General features: G+C 40.0%; 1 protein-coding gene and 1 non-coding gene across 4 annotated transcripts in view; one reads left to right on the top strand and one right to left on the bottom strand.

Annotated features, from left to right (window-relative positions):
* The window catches only part of SHCBP1 (SHC binding and spindle associated 1), a 44,807-nt gene that overhangs the window by 23,607 nt on the left and 1,857 nt on the right, over positions 1-19,343 (bottom strand). For 2 of the 3 annotated variants that reach the window (XM_069456526.1, XM_069456528.1), the window contains exons 2-5: positions 17,295-17,462; positions 17,008-17,123; positions 14,322-14,530; positions 1,531-1,623 (exon numbers count right to left, since the gene is read on the bottom strand). In XM_069456526.1, the coding sequence (XP_069312627.1) occupies positions 1,531-1,623; positions 14,322-14,530; positions 17,008-17,123; positions 17,295-17,462 (586 nt within the window). The remainder of the gene's footprint in view (positions 1-1,530; positions 1,624-14,321; positions 14,531-17,007; positions 17,124-17,294; positions 17,463-19,343) is intronic. The other variant, XM_069456527.1, reaches the window with a different exon arrangement.
* Positions 1,216-1,322, top strand: LOC138374094 (U6 spliceosomal RNA). Its single transcript, XR_011231364.1, has one exon. It is a non-coding gene; the product is annotated as a U6 spliceosomal RNA (small nuclear RNA).

Raw genomic sequence — 19,343 nt, 5'->3', positions numbered from 1 at the left:
GGAAAATAGGAAATGCAAAATGGGAAAACTGGAAAGCTAAATAGAAATCACAGCGAATTTATGAAGAGCTGAAATCAAACAGACATAATTCTAAACCAAGTAGAATCATTAATCAGACTTTCATATATTTCTCATTTTATTTACTATTTAAAACACAAGAAATCTACTAAATCAAATTGGGTTCCACAAAAATATAAAGGCTTACTGCCTTTGCTTATATAGTCAAATCATCTTTCACACAGGGAAAAAAATTATCTTCTACAATTTTTTTTTTTTTTTTTGGAGTGTGAGTTATAATAATTTTATTCTTGTTGCAGCACTACGTATTAAATTACTGCTCATGAAAACAAGAAAAAAAATGACTGGTCATAGAGCACCATCTAGTGGAAAAATAAATGCCACATTTAATAAGGTCCGTAGAACAACAAATAGTTGTATTTGGGTTGCATGTTTAATTTAGGTATTTTTGTGTGGAAGGGGTTTTGCCTGCCAAAATATGATAAATTAGAAGAATGTATTTAGGTATTTTGAAAATTTTTATTCACTACCAACTATTTAGTATTTTCATCTATTTGTCAAATAAGATTTAAGGCAAGAGCTTAACTAAACATCCTGAGATAAGTCTGTTACTTTAGCCTACTTTATTTTACTGTAGAAACTTAGAGTAAAGCCATATCCTTTAAAAAATTAAAGCAAAAAAGTCTTCTATAATTCAAATAATTTCAGTTTTCAAACAATTGTCTTTTTTGTTTTTGTTTTTAGACAGTCTCACTCTGTTGCCCAGGCTAGAGTGCCGTGGCATCAGCCTGGCTCACAGCAACCTCAAACTCCTGGACTCAAGCGATCCTTCTGTCTCAGCCTCCCAAGTAGCTGGGACTACAGGCATGTGCCACCATGCCCGGCTAATTTTTTCTATATGTTTTTAGTTGTCTGGCTAATTTCTTTCTATTTTTAGTAGAGATGGGGTCTTGCTCTTGCTCAGGCTGGTCTGGAACTCCTGACCTCAAGTGATCCTCCCCCCTCGGCCTCCCAGAGTGCTAGGATTACAGGTGTGAGCCACCACTCCCAGTCCAAACAATTGTCTTTGAATTTAACAAAGGACTTTTAACATACTAGCTCAATTGAATTTTATTCAGATTTACAAAATAGTGAGCTATTAACTTAGATGTTCTTGAACTCCTTGTGTTTAGACTCAGTCTATAAACACTAAAAGCAGTGCTCACTTCGGCAGCACATATACTAAAATTGGAATGATACAGAGAAGATTAGCATGGCCCCTGTGCAAGGATGACACGCAAATTCGTAAAGCGTTTCCTAAAAAGAAAAAAAAAGAAAAAAAAAACACACTAAAAGCATGTGTATGTGAACTTGCACAAGTTTCATTTAGTAACTTGTCAAAGGGTTGTACTATTTGTACATGGTCTATTTCTGGCTATGGAACCCTGGAGTGTGCATGTGTGTATCTCACACAGGTAAAATTAAACCATGGATAACTATTTTTCCAACACGTATAAGGTCAATAACACTTACAATCTCAATCGAGGTTCGACACATCTGACAAAATAATCGTACTCATCTTCCTCTTCTTCATCCCAACTCCTCCAAATGTTTTGGTAGAAAAACCTGAAAAAGAACTTAGTATTGTTCAAATTCAATCACTGGCTCAAAATATTAGGATTTTAGAGGTAGGAGAGCTAAAGAGTGAATCAAAACAACCTTCATATTCTTAGAGAATGTTGCATATTTTCTATGGTTGATAGTCACGAGTTACACAAGATAGAGATCTCTTTGGATCATCTAGAGAAGTTTATCCACATTAGTTTTGTTAAGACTTTCTTATTATCACACGAACAATTTATTGACTACCAGTAACTAGGTAAATGTGAGTGCCATTTGTTGAGATAGAAAAGACTGGGAGAGAAACAGGTTTGGGGTTGAAAATAAAGAGTTCTGTTTTCACCATGTTCAGGTTGAGATGCCTATTTGACCTCCAGGTAAGTGATGTTAAGTATGCAGATGAATATACAAGCCCAGAGCTTAAGGAAGGGAAAGGTGAGGACTAGAGACATTAATCTGGGAGTTGTCAGCACACTGATGAGATTAAATAGATGCGATCATCTAGGGACATAATATAAATCAGTAGCTCTCAACCCTGGCTGCATATTAGAGCCCCCTGGGATGCTTTTAAAAATTGATTCCCTATCCCAGCCCAATAAATCAGAATCTCTCAGGGAAGTGAGGTCAGTATCCATTTTGTTTTAAAGCTCCCCAAGTGATTCAACAATTTTTTTATTATGGAAAACTCTAAATATATATAAGATCAGAAAAAATAGTATCATGAATACCATGTATCCATCACCCAGCTTCAACAATTATCAACTCATAGGCAATCTTATTTCATCTCTACCTCACCCATTTACCCTCTGCTCTTCTCCCCCAACCATACTGACACTGGATTATTTTGAAGCAAATCTCAGGATTACCAAAGCATTCATAAATTTTTAGTATGTGTCTCAAAAATAAATCTTTATACAAAAAAAGTTCTAATTCCTTAATATTAGCAAACATCCAGGGTTCAAATTTCCCTAATTGTCCCTTTCACTGCTGTTTTATAGCTGACTTGTTCAAATTAGGATCCAAACAAGGGTCAGCTGTTACATTTAATTAATATATCTCTTGGCCGGGAGTGGTGGCTCACACCTAGAATCCTAGCACTCTGGGAGGCCAAGGTGGGAGGACTGCTTGAGGTCAGGAGTTCTAGACCAGCCTCAGCAAGAGCAAGACCCCATCTCTACTAAAAACAGAAATAAATCAGCCAGACAACTAAAAATAGAAAAAATTAGCCAGGCGTGGTGCTGCATGCCTGTAGTCCCAGCTACTCGGGAGGCTGAGGCAGGAGGTCTGCTTGAGCCCAGGAGTTTGAGGTTGCTGTGAGCTAGGCTGACACCACGGCACTCTAGCCCTGGCAACAGAGTGAGACTCTGTCTCATAAATAAATAAATAAATAAATAGTAATAATTTTAAAAAAATTAATATATCTGTTAAATCACTTTTATTCTAAACATTATCTCTCCTTCTGTTTTTCTTGTAATTTATTTATTTTGAGATAGAGTCTTACTGTGTTGCCCCGGCTAGAGTGCCATGGCGTCAGCCTAGCTCACAGCAACCTCAAACTCCTGGGCTCAAGCAATCCTTCTGCCTCAGCCTCCCGAGTAGCTGGGACTACAGGCATGCACCACCATGCCCGGCTAATTTTTTTCTATATATTTTTAGTTGTTCAGCTAATTTCTTTCTAATTTTAGTAGAGACAGGGTCTCGCTCTTGCTCAGGATGGTCTTGAACTCCTGAGCTCAAACAATCCGCCCACCTCGGCCTCCCAGAGTGCTAGGATTACAGGCATGAGCCACCGCGCCCAGCCCAGTAATTTATTTAATAGGTTCCCACACTCCCAACTTTGTTGATTACATCCTCATGGAGTCATTTAACATGTTCCTTTATTTCCAGTAAACTGATGATAAGATCTAGAGACTTGGTGGGCTCCAGGAAAGATTTTGTGGCAAGAATACTTCAAGGGAGGTATGACGTACTTCCAACAGGAAGCACCTAGAAAGCACAGGTCCTTGTTTCGTTCGATGTCATTTGTTTTCACGTTGATGAGAAAAAAAAAATCGATTTCTAGCCGCAGCCACTGTCTGCGTGGAGGCTGCATGTTTTCCCCATGTCTGCCTGGGTTTTTCTCTGGGTACTCCGGTTTCCTCCCGCATTCTAAAGATGCACACGTTAGGTGAACTGGCATGTCTAAATTATCCCAGAGTGAGTGAGTGTGGGTAGATGTGCGAGTGTGCCCTGCGCAGGAATGGCATCCTGTCCAGGGTTGAGTCCCCCCTGGTGCCCAGAGCTGATGGGATAGGTTCTGGCCACCTATGACCCTGAACTGGAACAAGCAGGTTGGAAAATGAAGAAATGAATCAACACAAATTATTGTCCAATAAAAATCCATAGAGTACACAATAATCGTACAAATGCATGACAATAAACAATGCAGTACAAATCACCCAGTGAGCTTGCCGTGGCTGTTGCGAACAGCGTGGTGGCAGGAGGTGCTCCTTACGATTTTCGCTTTGCAAACTTTTATTCTTTGACTTAATCCACCACAAACTGGGTAAATTATTATCTTGTTTTTATTAATCTTTCTTAAATGTATAGCTCACATTTATTTCAATGTTTAAGATTACAAATGTTTTAGGTCTTTCTTTAGAAATTTGCTGGAGTAAGAGGTGGAACAAGATGGCTGAATAGAAACCTCTAGTGATTGTCCTTCTGCACAAACACCTATTACAGCAACTATCCACACAAGCAAGCACCTTCAGAAGAACGAAAAATCAGCTGAGCGATTTTATATCAAGGAAAAAGGCACATCAGAGGGCAGATAAGACAGTTTTGCATTGCCTATGCCACCCCTCCCCCGTCCCCCAGCAGCATCCGGAGCAGAGAGAGAATCTGTGTGCCCGGGCAAAGGAGAGAGAAGTGATTATAGGGCTTTGCATCAAAACCCAGGGCCACCCTGGCCCAGGGCAACACAGCACAAGGCAGATTTCTGCCAGTGCCCATGGAGGGAGCATTTTGACCACCCTGGCCAGAGGGAAATCCTCCACCTGGAAGCCTGAGTTCCCATTAGCCCCACCACTGGCAGACAAAGAGCAGCTTGGGGCCTAGACTAACCTCATAAGGCAATCAGGCCACAGGGCTGCAATCCCTGGGTAATTCCTGTGACTGTGCTGCCTCGGAGCCAGTGGACTTGGGGTGTACGTGACCCAGTGACATACCAGCAGCTGCAGCCAAGCCAGTGCCTGTGTCACCCCTCCCCCAACTACAGGCAGTGCAGCCCAGGTAGAGTCTTCCTCCACTTGAGGAAAGGAAAGGTAAGAGCTCAGAGGACTTCGCTCAGCCACAGTAAAATAAAGTGCCAAGCAGACTCCTGAGTGCTGAGTCTAGGCCTTGGTTCCTGGATGGCATTTCTGCACGCACCCTGGGCCAGAAGGAAACATGCTGCCTTGAAGAGAAGGACCCAGTCCTGGCAGGATTCACCACTTGCCAACTAAAGAGCCTTTGGGCTTTGAATAAACATCAGAGGTAGCCAGGCAACAGTCACCACTGGCTTTGGGTGAGACTGGGCTGGCTTCAGGTGTGACCTGGCGCTGGTAGCCACAGGGGAGTGCCCCCGTGACTCCTCCCCCAACTCCAGCAGCCCAGCAAAGAGAATCAAGGAAGAGAGTGAGAGACTGCCTGGTAATCCTCTTGTATCTTACCCAAGCTTACCAAAGCGGTACCAATGGGAGTCTGCAAGAGTCACAACATTTCTGGGCTTGGGGCACCCCCAGTGCTAATATGGCTGCAGTGACCAAAGACTTAAATCACAACACTCAATCCCCTTGAATATCTGGAAAGCCTTCTCAAGAAGAATGGGTTCAAACAAGCCCACACTGTGAAGATTAAAATAAATACCTAACTCTGCAATGCCCAGACATCTACGAACATCCACAAGCATCGAGAACATCCAGGAAGACGTGACCTGACCCAACAAACTAAGGTACCAGTGACCAATCCCTGAATAATGGAGATAAGTGACCTTTCAAAGGGGGGGTGGGGAGGGGAGGGACATATACCTACATGATGGGTGCAACGCACACTGGGGAATGGACACGCCCGGAGCTTTGACTTGGGGGGACAGGCGGTACATGGGCAACGTATGTAACCTGAAATTCTGTATCCCCCATAATAATAAGATGACATAAAAAAAAAAAAGAATTGAAAATAGCTGTCCTAAAGAACCTCAGTAAACTTCAAGACAACACAGAGAAGGAATTCAGAAGCATATCAGAGAAATTTAACAAAGAGATGGAAATATAATAATTAAAAAAATCAAGCAGAAATTCTAGAGCTTAAGAATTCAATTGACAAATTGAGACATGCATCAGAGTCACTCAACAGCAAAACTGACCAAGCAGAAGAAAGAATTAGCAAGCTTGAAGATCAGGCTACTTGAAAATACATTGTCAGAAAAGAAAACAGAATAAATAAGAATGAAGCAAGCCTCAAGATCTAGAAAATATCTTCAAAAGAATAAATCTAAGAGTTACTGGCCTTAAAGAGGAGGTAGAGAGAAAGATTGGGGTAGAAAATTCATTTAAAAAATAATAACCGGCAGGGCGCAGTGGCTCACGCCTGTAATCCCAGCACTCTGGGAGGCCGAGACGGGAGGATCGCTCGAGCTCAGGAGTTCGAGACCAGCCTGAGCAAGAGTGAGACCCTGTCTCTACTAAAAAAATATAAATAAATTAGCCAAACAACTAAAAATAGAAAAAAATTAGCTGGGCATGGTGGTACATGCCTGTAATCCCAGCTACTTGGGAGGCTGAGGCAGGAGGATTGCTTAAGCCCAGGAGTTTGAGGTTGCTGTGAGCTAGGCTGACGCCAAGGCACTCTAGCCCGGGCAACAGAGTGAGACTCTGTCTCAAAAAACAAACAAAAATAATAAGAAGAAGAATAATAACAGAGAATTTTCCAAACCTAGAGAAAGATATCAATATTCAGGTACAAGAAGGTCATAGGACACCAAGCAGATTTAACCCAAACAAGACTACCTCAAGGCATTTAATAATCAAGCTCCCAAAGGTCATAGATAAAGAAAAGGTCCCAAGGGAAGCAAGAAAAAAGAAAAAGATAACATACAAAACTGCCCCAATATGTCTGGCAGCACACTTCTCAGTGGAAACCTTATAGGCCAGGAGAGAGTAGCATGACATATTCAAAATGCTGAAGGAAAAAAACCTTAACCCTAGAATGTTATATCCTGCAAAAATATCCTTCAGACATGAAAGAGAAATAAAGACTTTCCCAGACAAACAAAAGCTGAGGGATTTCATCAACATCAGACCTGCTCTACAAAAAATGCTAAAAAGAGTTCTTCAATCTGAAAGAAAAGTACATTAATGAACAACAAGAAATCTTCTGAAGGTATACAACTCACTGGTAACAGTAAGAACACAAACACAGAATACTTTAGTGCTGCAATTGTAATATATAAACCACTTCTATCTTGAGGAGGAAGACTAAAAGACAAACCTATCAAAAATAACAACTTTTTGAGAGATAGACAGTATAAAATGAAAAGTTAAAAAGTGGGGCACGGGGAGATGAAGTTAAAGGGTAGAATTTCTGATAGATTTCTCTTTGCTTGTTTATTCATTTCTTTGTAAGCAGAGTTGTCATATGTTTAAAATAATTGGTTATGTTTTTTGCAAGCCTTGTGTTAACCTGAAATCAAAAAACCTACAACAGATACACAAAAAATAAAAAGCAAGAAATTAAAACACAGAAAATCACTTTCAACAAAGGAAGATAGAAAGGAAGTAAGAAAGAGAGGACCACAAAACAACCAGAAATCAAATAACAAAATGGTAGTATGTCCTTACCTATCAATAATAACATTGAATGAAAATGAACTAAACTCTCCAATCAAAAGAAATACAGTGGCTGAATGGATAAAAAAACAACAGCCAACTATATGTTGTCTGCAAGAAACACACTTTACCTATAAAGACAAGATACACATAGACTGAAAACAAAGGGATGGAAAAGGATAGTCCATTGCAAATGGAAATCACAAAAGAGCAAGAGTAGCCACACTTCTAGCAGATAAAATAGATTTCAAGACAAAAACTGTAAAAAGAGACAAAGAAAGTCACCATATAATGATAAAGGGGTCAATTCAACAAGAGAATATAACAATTCTAAACATATATGCACTCAACACTGAAGTATCTATATATATAAAACAAATACTATGTTTGAGGTCAATGAGGAGATTAAGAAAGGAATTTAAAAATTTCTCAAAACAAATGACAATGAAAACACAACATATCAAAACCTAGGGGATACAGCAAAAGCAGTAAAAAGAGAAAGTTTACCGCAATAAGTGCCTACATCAAAAAAAGCAGAAAAGCTTCATATAAACAACCTAAGAATACATCTCAAAGAACTAAAAAAACAAGAGAAAACCAAACCCAAAATTAGAAGAAATAAAGATCAGAGCAGAAATAAATGAAATTGAAACAAAAAAAAATCAATATAAAAGTTGATTTTCTGAAAAGATAAACAAAAGACATACCCTTTAGCTAGACTAAGAAGACCCAAATAAATAAAATCAGAGATGAAAAAGGAGACATTACAACTGACACTGTAGAAATCCAATGGATCATTAGAGACTACTATGAGCAACTATATGCCAATAAATTAGAAAACCTAGAAGAAATGGATAAATTCCTAGACACAACCTACCAAGATTGAACCAGGAAGAAATCCAAAACCTGAATAAACCAATAACAAGTAACAAGATAGAAGTAGTAATAAGTCTCCCATCAAAGAAAAGCCCAGGACCTGATGGCTTCACTGCTGAATTCTACAAAGCATTCAAAGAAGAATTAAAACCAATCTTACTTAAACTACTCCAAAAAATCAAGGAGAAGGGGATACTCCCAAACTCATTCTACAAGGCCTGTATCACCCTGATACCAAAACCAGACAAAGACACAACAAAAAAAGAAAACTATAGGCCAACATCTCTGAAGAACATAGATGCAGAAATCCTAAACAAAATACTTAGCAAACCAAATTCAAGAACACATTAAAAAGATTATTCATCATGATCAAGTGGGATTCATCCCAGGGATGCAAGAATGGTTCCATTGATGTGATACATAATATCAATAGAACAAAGAACAAAAACCATATGATCATTTCAACTGATGCTGAAAAAGCATTCAATAAAATTCAACATCGCTTCATGATAAAAATTCTCAAAAAACTGGATATGGAAGGAAATTAACCTCAACACAATAAAAGCCATATATGACAGACCCACAACTAGTAGCAAACTGAATGGGGAAAAACTGAAAGTCTTTCTTCTAAGATCTGGAACAAGACAAGGATGACCACTTTCACCACTGTTATTCAACATAATACTGGAAATTCCAACTAAAGCAATCAGACAAGAGAAAGAAATAAAGTATATACAAATTGGAAAGGAAGAAGTCAAATTATCCTTGTTTGCAGACAATATAATCATATATCTAGAGAAACCTAAAGACTCCACAAGAAAACTATTAGAACTGATAAATAAATTCAGTAAAGTTGCAGGATACACAACTATTATGTACCCATAATTTTTTTAAAAGAGAAATTTGCTGATTTTTTTTTTTTTTTTTTTTTTTGAGACAGAGTCTCACTCTGTTGCCCAGGCTAGAGTGAGTGCCATGGCGTCAGACTAGCTCACAGCAATCTCAAACTCCTGAGCTCAAGCGATCCTCCTGTCTCAGCCTCCCGAGTAGCTGGGACTACAGGCATGCACCACCATGCCCGGCTAATTTTTTCTATATATATTTTTAGCTGTCCATATAATTTCTTTCTATTTTTAGTAGAGATGGGGTCTCGCTCTTGCTCAGGCTGGTCTCGAACTCCTGAGCTCAAACGATCCGCCCACCTCGGCCTCCCAGAGTGCTAGGATTACAGGCGTGAGCCACCGCGCCCGGCCTGCTGATGTTTTTATAACCAGAAATATGCCCTAAGAACTTTAACTCTTGTTTACATCAATTAGGCTATGATAAAATTTTTTTCACTATATATATATTGTTTCACTTAAAATCAGTTTCCAAGAACCTATTCACAGTGTTAAGTGAGGACTTACTGTCATGCCTGGCCATCTCTGTTTGTGAGGTTAAGTTTGATCAATGGATTCAGATATTGTCAGCCTGATCCCCCCTATTACAAAGTTCCCTATCAGTTTTTTACCTAATGGTTAAGGTAGTCATTGATGATCACTGCCTACCACTTTTATTTCATTAGTGATTACAAAATACTGATATTCTGATTCTATCTTTCCTTCTTCATGTACTGGTTGGAACACATCTATCAAGAAAATCCCCAGGTGATTCTAACATGTTTCCAAGGGTGATTAGAGAAAGAAGAGTAGAGAGCCTAGGAATGTTCCCTAGGTAACTCCAACATTCTAAAGTTTGAGCATGAGAGGAAGAGCTGGCCAAGATGACTAAGACAGCACCAGCGAGACACCAACTGAACAGTGGTATTGCAGAAACTGAGAGGAGAGTGTGTTAAGAAGATGGGAATGGCTGGGCATGGTGGCTCACGCCTGTAATCCTAGCACTCTGGGAGGCCAAGGCGGGTGGATCGTTTCAGCTCAGGAGTTCGAGACCAGCCTGAGCAAGAGCGAGACCCCATCTCTACTAAAAAAAATAGAAAGAAGTGATCTGGACAACTAAAAATATATAGAAAAAATTAGCTGGGCATGGTGGGACATGCCTGTAGTCCCAGCTACTCGGGAGGCTGAGGCAGGAGGATTGCTTGAGCCCAGGAGTGTGAGGTTGCTGTGAGCTAGGCTGACGCCACGGCACTCTAGCCTGGGCAACAGAGCAAGAGTTTGTCACAAAAAAAAAAAAAAAAAAAAAAGAAGATGGGAATGATCAAACACCTAGAATGTGGTCAGGAGGTTAAGCAAGATGAGATTAGAGAAGTGTCAGCTGCATACAATAACACGGACGTCTTGGGTGACCTTGAGCACAATTTCAGTTGTGAAGCCAGGGTAGAAGCAGTACTGGGTGCGCAGAAGTACAGACTGTGACTATGTATAACTTTCAAGAAGTTCTGCTGTGAAAGGAAGGAGCACTGAAAATGAAGCTATCTCTTAATTCTTGTAGATTAGGCTGTCAATCTCTTCACCCTCTAGAGTCTATCTTTCTTTTAAAAAATGATCCTAAGCATGCCTCTTCTCAGTAAAAAGTCTGCTGGCTCCCTGCTGGCCTCAGAATGAAGTCCTGAGCTGGGCAATGTTACTTGGATTCATTATCTGACTCTAATGCACCTCTCCTGCCTCAGAGCCCTCATACAAAACTTCTAGTTTCACAGGCTTTTTCAAACCTCCACGTAACACGCTGGTCAGGCTGCCAGAAGTGCCTCCCACCTTCTCCACCTGGCAAGCTTGTATTTACAGTTCATAACTCAGCTCAAACATCATCCTCACCACTCACATCTGCACCTCCTCCAGTGTTTACTCCTTCAAGCCAGAAACCTGCAAGTCAGCCTTGACTTCTCCCATGTCCACTCACATCTCCTCATCCCCCATATCCACTCGGCCACCAAGTCCTGGCCGTTCCACTTTCTCAGTAAGCCTCTGTCCGTCCTCTCCATATTCCCACTCTAGTCCTCACTTGCCTCTTAACTGGCCTCCCTATTCCATCTCCCTCCATTCATTTTCCACACAGCAGTCCGAATGAACCTTTTAAAACACAAAGCCTTTCAGCTTTTTAGCTTCTTAAACCCACTGAGCTCCTGAACCTGCTCCCTCCTCCACCCCTGCCACCCCTTTCACCTAGCTAACCCTTCAGACTCAAGTTCAAATGTCATGTCCTCCAGAAATAATCATGGAACAGCAACCTGACCTGGCCTTAGGATACTGTAAGTCTTCACAGCACTCATTGTCATTTCCAATCACATACATATCTTTGTATGATTACTTCATCAAGGCTCATCTCCCACCTTTAGACTGACAGTCCTTGATGATGTGGTGTCTATTTCATGTACCAGACATACCGCACCCTCAACTAAGGAACTGGCACTCAAATATGTATTGAATCAATGAGCAAATGAAAACCCTCATAATTTGACCTTCTCCGGGCACTGACTAGAATCTGAGCCCCCAAAATGAAGAGGAAATTTAACCAGGGTCCTCTTCAAATAACATTACCAATTCTAGATACTTGGCTTTCTACCAACTTCTATACCCAGTAAGAGATATTAGCTCCCTGATTACTAATTTCCTAAACTCATCAGTTATTCCTTTAGCTTCAAATGCTTCAATTAATAGACTTTTTTAAAATGAGAGAAATATAAAGGAGTTAATTTGGTTCTGGACCAAATCAGTTCTTTACATCATATTGCTTGGCCTAATACTGAACATCTAGGGTTAAATGTTCCTGCACACAATTAGAAATTGTCCATAAGATGCTGGAAGCACTGAGAAACCCTGCTTCTTTGTACAGTATTCAAATCAAGCTCAGCAAAACCAGGTAACTCACTAATGGTATAGAAATTAAAAAGTACTTTTTAAACTACAAAACACCAAACAACATTATTAACATTATGATAATTATGTATTATCCAGACTTCCAGTTCCTGGAAGTCCATTTTTAATAGCTAAAAGTAAGCCTTGTTTAGTGACTATACTTATATACAGAAGATCCAAAAGAACTGTGTCAGGATCTGATAAAAGATTTATCTAAAAAATGTTTTTAAATCATACTTATTAATCCAGGTATGGGCTTGCTTTCTCACTTATGGAATAAGGGGTCCACTTGTACAAGGGGAAATAACTACGCCAAAAAAGGCTGAAAGGCATGAACACGTGCCCTAAGGATCCTGGAATCAGCCTGAGAAAACACTGTCTTTGACTAGACATATGCTTAAAAAAATGTGTATTAGTCTTAGCAGTACACACATCATTGTATACAACCCTCTTCACTTTTTTCCCTTTCCTCTTTCTTTCTGTCCTCTTTTTTTTTTTTTTTTTTTTTTTTTTTTTTTTGAGACAGAGTCTCACTCTGTTGCCCGGGCTAGAGTGAGTGCCGTGGCGTCAGCCTAGCTCACAGCAACCTCAAACTCCTGGGCTCAAGCGATCCTCCTGTCTCAGCCTCCCAAGTAGCTGGGACTACAGGCATGCACCACCATGCCCGGCTAATTTTTTCTATATATATTTTTAGCTGTCCATATAATTTCTTTCTATTTTTAGTAGAGATGGGGTCTCGCTCTTGCTCAGGCTGGTCTCGAACTCCTGAGCTCAAACGATCTGCCCACCTCGGCCTCCCAGAGTGCTAGGATTACAGGCGTGAGCCACCGCGCCTGGCCCTTTCTGTCCTCTCAATTCTAATTTACCAACCATAAGCCTTGGCATCCACAATGTTTAAGGCAGTTTCTAAATACATACAAACCAATTAAGAATCCCGTATCTTTTGTTAACATGTAGGGAAACCAGGTGAAAGATAAACAGGAATTGTTTGTACACTTGACCCTTGAACAACATGGGTTTGAACTTCACAGGTCCACTTCTAAGTTACACCGAATGTGCTTGCCTCTCCTGCCTCCCCTTTCACCCCTCCACCTCTTCCACCTCTAAGACCAACCCTGCCTCTTCCTCCTCCCCAGCCTTTAAGCTCAACTTAAAGATGAGGATGAAGACCCTTGTGATGATCCACTTCCACTTAATGAATAGTAAATATATTTTGTCTTCCTTATTTTTCTTTTTCTTTTTCCTTTTTGGACAGAGTCTCCCTCTGTTGCCCAGGCTAGAACGCCATGGCATCATCCTAGCTCACAGCAACCTCAAACTCCTGGGCTCAAATGATCCTCCTGCCTCAGCCTCCCAAAGTGCTAGGATTACAGGGGTGAGCCACCACGCCTAGCCATGATTTTTCTTAATAAAATTTTTTTTCTCTAGCTTACTTTATTGTAAGAATACAGTACAAATACACATAAAATGTGTTAATTGACTATGTTATCGGTAAGGCTTCTGGTCAACAGTAGGCTATTAGTTAAGTTTGGGGGGAGTCAAAAGTTATACTCAGATTTTTGACTATGTAGGAAGATGGCACCCCTAAACCTTGCATCATTCAAGGTTACTATTTTTTTCAGCTTTTCTGTAAGTTTGAAATTATCAGAAAATGATTTAAAGCATTTAAAAAATGTTTTTAATTTCAAAAAGATTCTCCTATCTTTGAATATTTTAAAATATTACAATGACCAAGTTTATAGTTTGAGTTTTAACTCTGGGTCTAACAGACCAGCATTACTTCATTTCATCCAAACTTTCTATCCACAAGATTATTATTATTTTTTTTTTTTTTGAGACAGAGTCTCACTCTGTTGCCCGGGCTAGAGTGAGTGCCATGGTGTCAGCCTAGCTCACAGCAACCTCAAGCTCCTGGGCTCAAGCGATCCTCCTGCCTCAGCCTCCCAAGTAGCTGGGATTACAGGCATGCGCCATCATGCCCGGCTAATTTTTTTCTATATATTTTTAGTTGTCCAGCTAATTTCTTTCTATTTTTAGTAGAGACGGGGTCTCACTCTTGCTCGGGCTGGTCTCGAACTCCTGAGCTCAATGATCCACCCACCTCGGCCACCCAGAGTGCTAGGATTACAGGCGTGAGCCACCGCGCCCGGCCCACAAGATTATTTTTATCAACTTCTCTTCCTACCTGACATGCTCAATTGCAAGTGCTGTCTGGTCAAACACTCCAGAATCGTCATATACCACCCACAGCTCCTGCAGGGGCAACCGATGTTCCTTCAGATTGAGGAGCTCGTTCATACACTCCAAGGTAAAAGTGCTCACTTGAGATTCACAGAGGTATGGTTCGGCAAGCCTCACCACTACCTTCAAGGCGGAAAAGTCCACATCTGTGACCTGAAATTTAAAATAATGTGACTTAACACATGGAAATCAAAATTAGGATACACAGATAAAATACAACTAACAGCCTGAGTTTTTTAAAGCATGAAATGGGGGCGAGCAGGCTTCTTCCATAATATAAAGGATAAACAAGACAGGCTTGACTCCTAATTTCATGGAGCTTACATTGTATCAGGGAGATAAATAAACAAGATGCTGAGGAGTAGAATAACAGAGAATGACAGATAATAACTAACAGGGGTGGTGATCTGATTTTGCTGGGATGGCCAGGGGGAGTCAACTCTGAGCTGAGCTGAGAGGGGTGAAAAGGAAGCAGCCATCTAAAGAGCAGGGAAGGCACAAAAGGCAGAGACAAGCTTAGCAGCTGGAGGAGCAGAAAGGCAATGCCTCTTGCTGGAACCAAAGGGAGGAAATGAGCGGGAGGCAGGCCACGGAGCAGCAAGAGATGGGGGGGGGGAGAGAGGCAAGGAGATCAGGACATGAAGGGCATCAGAAGGAGCTTGGATTTTATGTGTTCTCTGGGGCAATGAGAAGACATAAAGCCAACACTAGGTAAATGCAATGCATTAGGACTTTCAAGCAAAGAAATGGCATACTTCCCTTTTAAAACAATGACTTTGCTTTTAGAGAATTGATGGAGGGCAGAGGGAAGCACTATTATAACCAAATTAATAGGCCTGAACTTCAAAAGATATTAGCATAACCCAAAATTTAAAAATTCACAAGGAACAGCTGCAACCCACTGCCTCGTACATAATCACTGCAGTATGTGACGTCCCCATTTTCTGAAGGAGCTGTAGCAACAACTTGCATTCATACTCCCTGGTTTAACATTTTAGTTTAACAGCAGTTTTTTGTGGTCTAGTTAACAAACACTAAGAAAAATTCACAGCTGTAATTAGAGTGCAAATTTAATGTAAAAGGCTCAGTCAGTTGAAAAATAAAATTGTTTTTACTTTCTGCAATGGGACACTTTATCAAGAGATTAACCACGTATCGACAAATTTGCTAGGCAAAAAAATGGGCTCTTTAAAATGCCTCTTGAGCTACTTAATGGGCTAAAACTAAGAAGGTAAAAAATTAATTGAAACTGTTAATTTCATAATTAGGCCTCCTTATTTTTTAAATGATCTCAAATACCTCCTCCACTTCATAGGTTTATAATCCAGTTCCCCTTGCCAAAGGACACTGAAACTTAAACCACCTGAATTCCCTGATAGTTTCTCTTCACTTGCCTTTAAAATTTGTGGAATGCTTCATACACCATGGCAATTAGATGTGAAAAACATGCTGTTTCAATCAGCTCATAAACTTTAATTAAAAAAATAAGCACTTTGGGAGCTCTGACTTGGGGGGAAGGGCGGTGCATGGGCAACGTATGTAACCTGCAATTCTGTATCCCCCATAACAATAAGATGAAATTAAAAAAAAAAAAAATGCACAAACTTAGCCTCCAGCCCTGACCTATTCAATTAGTGTCTATATTTCAACAAAATCTGGGGGTGATACATTTGTGAAGCAATGATATAGTGATTATGTGCATGTACTGTTGAGCTAAACTGGCTGGGTTCAACTGGTCTTTCCCCTGACTACATGTGTGACCCTGGGCAATTTACTTAACATTTTTGTGCCTTATTTTCCTCATCTGAGAAATGGAAAATGTAATAGCAATGGCCCCTTAGGGTTAGTGTGAAGATGGGGGGGTTAATTCATGCAATGTTCTTAGGGTGGGTCTGGAATATAATAAATGTTATCAAACTGTTTGCTATTCCTATTATTATCCCTGTTCAGGTTATGAGCAAACATTTATTTGAGGAAGAATAACAGAGGAAGTAGAATGGCTAGGGTTCAGAAGTTGGAGAAAGGTGAAAATGAATGTGAAGAAATCTATGCTCACTTTCTGCTTTGTGGCTAGAGCTGCACTAATTTGGAACACTGATATGCGATTTTTTTTAGATCATTGATTAAAATGGATAGGTAAATTGCTCATGACTTTTTTCCCCATCACCCAACATCTAAGTCATTCTTTGTGATTATCAACTAAGATGATGAAACAATATTAGCTAAAATTGTGAAGACGAAAAGGAAATACCAATAATTGTACCATGATAACAATTACTTTATTTTTGTTGTTGTATTTATGGTTCGGAACAAGTTTTAAAGCATTTTTTTATGACGTAAGTATTGTGAACACTCATTTACCAACTGACAGTGATGCACATTTAAGTCAGAATATATATGTCCAACATATGGATCTTCCTTCTGAATGATCCAAAGGCTGGTTACAGTGCATATATACCCATTTCCTGTATGTTCACAGTACGCTTACTTGTAGATGGGAGAACAGCATATGTTAATAAAAGGTTTCAATCCAAAACAAAAAAAGAAAAAGAAAATAAGCACTTTGGCTGTAACAGTCTGAAGTGAAGTGCTTATAGCTAGAGACAAATGTCTTAACAACGTTAATTTACCTCAACCAGCACCTTGAACACATTAGTGTGCCAGGCTGCCCGCCAACCAGATGGTTCAAGGACCTTCTCCAAGAACTCGGCTGTAAATTCCCTTACCTCCGAGGCCTTGCAGTCAGCTACAAACAAATTAAACACAGTAAGAATTAAGAATGCATAAAGCAGAGAGAAGTTAATAAATCCATTTCAATCCACTTTCTCAGAACCAATAACTGGCAATCTGAGGGACTGACATAGACAATCTACTTGTAAACTAAAGATAAAAGAAACAAAAAAGAGAACCTACTCACCCAAAATGTAATCTTGATAGGCTCTGAATCGCTCATAGAACAGAAGTTGACTTGTTTGGAAAATTTCTGGGAAAGGAGTTTTTCCTTCTAGCGCAAAACTTTGTAAACTAGCACCAGGTTTATCATGATAGCTACAATCACTGCATGAATCTTCATCTTGGAACAAACCTAAAAAAAATCAACAAAATAAGCAGACTCAACTATCCCAGCTATTTTCAGTGCTTATAGAGTGCTTCTATTTTCACATCCTTGCTTAGAAATTCCAAGCAAAATACAAACAAGGATTTGAATATGAATGTTCTACTTACCTCTATCATTATCAGAAGTACTAGTTTCCAAACCTAAATATTTCTCAAAATCCAAGTTCTACTTTTAAACAGTAAGAGCTTAAGATCTTTCACAAGCTAGGTTTTTTTTCTTTTTTTTTTGGAGACAGAGTCTCACCTGTTGCCTGGGCTAGAGTGCCATGGCATCAGCCTAGCTCACAGCAACCTCAAACTCCTGGGCTCAAGTGATCCTCCTGCCTCAGCCTCCTAAGTAGCTGGGACTACAGGCATGCGCTACCAGGCCTGGCTAATTTTTCTATATATATTTTTAGCTGTCCATATAATTTCTTTCTATTTTTAGTACAGACGGGGTCTTGCTCTTGCTCAGGCTGGTCTTGAACTCCTGAGCTCAAACAATCCGCCCGCCTAGGCCTCCCAGAGTGCTAGGATTATAGGTCTGAGCCAGGGCGCCCAGCCACAAGCTAGGTTTTTGTTACTGTTATTCTGTGACATTTTTCAGAGGAGCGGTAGAGGGTTGTTTTTTAATTCAGTGGAAACCACACAAGTTCTCCTTCAAAGGATACAGCTACAATTTTTACTTTAGTTAGCAAGTTTTAACGGTCAAATGTCTTACAGATTCTTTCCCAAAACAATTCCATAAAGCTGCATTAAAAGAGGGAGTTGATTTCCTATACTCCCTCTCCCTTTCAAATGAGTTGAAGCCTCCCTTTTATTTTCTACAATATCAGTCTCTCAATGGCCCCTCAATAAACGAGTGAGAGATTCTTAATAATGCATAAGGTTTATTTCACTAAGCCTACTAGGTTCTTCCTCATTAATTTCAATGACTGTGTCTAAGGAAAAGATCAGAAAATGCAAATCATGTTAGCTTTGGCCTGTGTGTAATTATGTTTTATAAGGCATGATTCAGCCAGTGGCATATATAATTCTGTGTAATAAGATGTTTTTAATAAACGAAACGACTTCTAAATAAACAATGCTAAGGGTAGCATTTAGACTGGCAGAGTAGTTTCCAGAGGTGGTTTCAGGGAAAGTATTTGAAACCATTATTAGCAGCAGTCTTGCTTCCCCTAACCCCCTTGCTTTTTTCCTTCTTTCCATTTCCCTGATCCTGCTTAGGCCACCAAAATTACTTGACCCCACAGTGACCAAAGTGTACTCAAGGATCTACCACTCACAAACACTGATACATATGAGCCTTAGAGGACATCAATACCTTACCGGCTGTGAGACAATCTCTCTGTGCCTCAGTTTCCTCACCCATAAAGAAAAGATAAAAATAGTATGCCTACTTCAATTAAGAGGATCAAATAAATTATTTTTTAATCATTTACAACAGTGCCAATTATACACATAGTATATGTTTGTTAAAGAAATAATACCTTCAGGCCGGGCGCGGTGGCTCACGCCTGTAATCCTAGCACTCTGGGAGGCCGAGGTGGGCGGATCGTTTGAGCTCAGGAGTTCGAGACCAGCCTGAGCAAGAGCGAGACCCCATCTCTACTAAAAATAGAAAGAAATTATATGGACAGCTAAAAATATATATAGAAAAAAAATTAGCCGGGCATGGTGGCGCATGCCTGTAGTCCCAGCTACTGGGGAGGCTGAGACAGGAGGATTGCTTGAGCTCAGGAGTCTGAGGTTGCTGTGAGCTAGGCTGATGCCACGGCACTCACTCTAGCCTGGGCAACAGAGTGAGACTCTGTCTCAAAAAAAAAAAAGAAATAATACCTTCAACACCATTCTTTACAGCTGCTTTGTT

This window comes from Eulemur rufifrons, chromosome 23 (genome assembly GCF_041146395.1).
Source record: "Eulemur rufifrons isolate Redbay chromosome 23, OSU_ERuf_1, whole genome shotgun sequence".
In the NCBI taxonomy this organism is placed as follows: Eukaryota; Metazoa; Chordata; class Mammalia; order Primates; family Lemuridae; genus Eulemur; species Eulemur rufifrons.
Note: the sequence above shows the minus strand (reverse complement) of the source record. Positions and strands in the feature narration are given on the sequence as shown.